At 36.9% G+C, this 2,500-nt stretch overlaps 1 protein-coding gene across 1 annotated transcript in view; it reads right to left on the bottom strand.

The window, feature by feature from the left end:
• Positions 1–2,500, bottom strand: part of LOC137656361 (protein SpAN-like) — a 173,921-nt gene that overhangs the window by 4,651 nt on the left and 166,770 nt on the right. Inside the window, exons 12-13 of the mRNA XM_068390534.1 lie at positions 2,208–2,370; positions 224–361 (exon numbers count right to left, since the gene is read on the bottom strand). Coding sequence (XP_068246635.1) covers positions 224–361; positions 2,208–2,370 — 301 coding nt within the window. The remainder of the gene's footprint in view (positions 1–223; positions 362–2,207; positions 2,371–2,500) is intronic.

The raw sequence follows: 2,500 nt of genomic DNA, 5'->3' as shown, positions 1-2,500 counted from the left end.
CTAAAGATAGAGATGACTAGTGAAATCTAGCTGTGGACTATGAAGCGTGAAGAAGGAGATGATGAATGGAGAAGTGTAGATTTTAAAAGCTCAAGATAGAGACAACTGGCGAAATCTAACTTAATCCCTTTGCGTCAATAGGCGTAGGAGGAGATGATGATGATGATAATGCTGATGATGATGATAATGACCTTTCTATTTCAACACGAATAAAAGTACATACGTGCACCCAGGGTCAGGAATAAAGGTCACGTTGGCTGACCATCCAGGATAAGCATTGGTTTTCGTGACGAAATACAGGATCATCTGGTTTCCTTTTGATGTGAACACGGATCCCGGCGAGATATCTGTACCGCAGTAACTGTATAAGACGAGAACATTATTATTATCATTATTTTTATTGTTTTTATTGTTGTTGTTATTGTTGTTGTTGTTGGTTTTGTTGTTGTTGTTATTGTTGTTGTTATTGTTATTATCATTATTATTTTTATTATTATTTTATATTATCATCATCATTATTATTATTATCATTATTATTATTATTATTATTATTATTATTATTATTATTATTAGCTAAGTTGCAACCCTAGTCAGAAAAGCAAGATACTATAAACCCAAGGCCTTCAACAGGGAAAAATAGCCGAGTGAGGTAAGGAAATAAGGAAACAAATAAACGATATAAGAAGCAATGAACAATTATTATTATTATTATTATTATTATTATTATTATTATTATTATTATTATTATTATTATTATTATTATTATTACTTGCTAAGCTCCAGCCCTAGTTGGAAAAGCAGGATGCTATAAATCCAGGGGCTCCAACAAGGAAAGTAGCCCACTGAGGAGAGGAAAGAAAGAAAGAAAATATTCTAAGAAGAGTAACAACATCTGAATAGAGATTTTCTATATAAACTATAAATACTTTATTGAAACAAGAGGAAAAGAAATTAGATAGAACAGTGTGCCCGAGTGTACCGTCAAGCAAGAGAACTCTAATTCGAGACAGTGGAAGACCATGGTACAGAGGCTATGGCATTACCTAAGACAAGAGAACAATGGTTTGATTTGGAGTGTCCTTCTCCTAGAGGAGTTGCTTATCATAGCTAGAGACTCTCTTCTACCCTTACCAAGAGGAAAGCAGCCACTGAACAATTACAGTGCAATAGTTAACCCCTTGAACAAAGAAGAATTGTTTGGTAATGTCAGTGTTGTCAGGTGTATGAAGACAGAGGAGAATCTGTAAAGGATAGGCCAGACTATTCGGTGTATGTGTAGGTAAAGGGAAAGAACCGTAACCAGAGAAAAGAATTCAATGTAGTACTGTCTGGCCAGTCAAAAGACCCCATAGCTCTCTAGCGGTGACAACATTAAAACAGATATTTCATATATAAGCTATAAAAAGAGACTTATATCAGCGTCTTCAACCAAAACCATCTTCACTGCAAGTTTGAACTTTTGAAGTTCCACCGATTCAACTATTACAAAAGGAGACTTATATCAAACTGTTCAACCAAAACATTCTTAATTGAGTTTGAACTTTTGAAGCTCCACCGATTCAACTACCACAGCCTCTGTACCATGGTCTTCCACTGTCTTGGGTTAGAGTTCTCTTGCTTGAGGGTACACTCGGGGACACTATTCTATCTTATTTCTCTTCCTTCTTTTTTATTAAAGTGTATATAGTTTGTATAGGAGATATTCATTTTGGTGATACTCTTTTTAAAATATTTTATTTTTCCTATTTTCCTTTCCTCACTGGGCTATTTTCCCTGTTGGAGCCCCTGGGCTTATAGCATCCTGCTTTTCCAATTAGGGTCTTAGCTTGACAAGTAATAATAATAATAATGCATACATACATACATATACCAAGGCACTTCCCCAATTTTGGGGGTTAGCCGACATCAACAAATGAAACAAAACAAAAAGGGGACCTCTACTCTCTGCGTTCCTCCCAGCCTGACAAGGGACTCAACCGAGTTCAGCTGGTACTGTTAGGGTGCCACAGCCCACCCTCCCCCGTTATCCACCACAGATGAAGCTTCATAATGCTGAATCCCCTACTGCTGCTACCTCCGCGGTCATCTAAGGCACCGGAGGAAGCAGCAGGGCCTACCGGAACTGCGTCACAATCGCTCGCCATTCATTCCTATTTCTAGGAATTAGGAACATCATTCCACACCTTAGTCATTCATCCATGACTTACATTTCTCCATCGAAGAGATTAGTCGTCCTTATTTCCAAGAGTTCGAAGAAGCAACAACTCTCTCGACGACAGTAGTCACTTCGTCCGTAAATCTCAAAAGATTTGAAGATAATCCTGACAAGGTGACAGATCGGAGCTTGGATCCACTTCACGCATTTGATAGCTGGGATTTTTAACAGCCAGATCAAAGACAGTATTAAGAATGGTGAAAATAAGTTTATTGATAAAATTATATGATAAAATTTATTGGTGCTATAAACTACGTTATTTAGTCTTGATTAGTATAATAATAG

This window comes from Palaemon carinicauda, chromosome 17 (genome assembly GCF_036898095.1).
Source record: "Palaemon carinicauda isolate YSFRI2023 chromosome 17, ASM3689809v2, whole genome shotgun sequence".
Taxonomy (NCBI): Eukaryota; Metazoa; Arthropoda; class Malacostraca; order Decapoda; family Palaemonidae; genus Palaemon; species Palaemon carinicauda.
The sequence above is the reverse complement of the archived record's forward strand: the minus strand, read 5'-3'. Positions and strand labels throughout refer to the sequence as shown.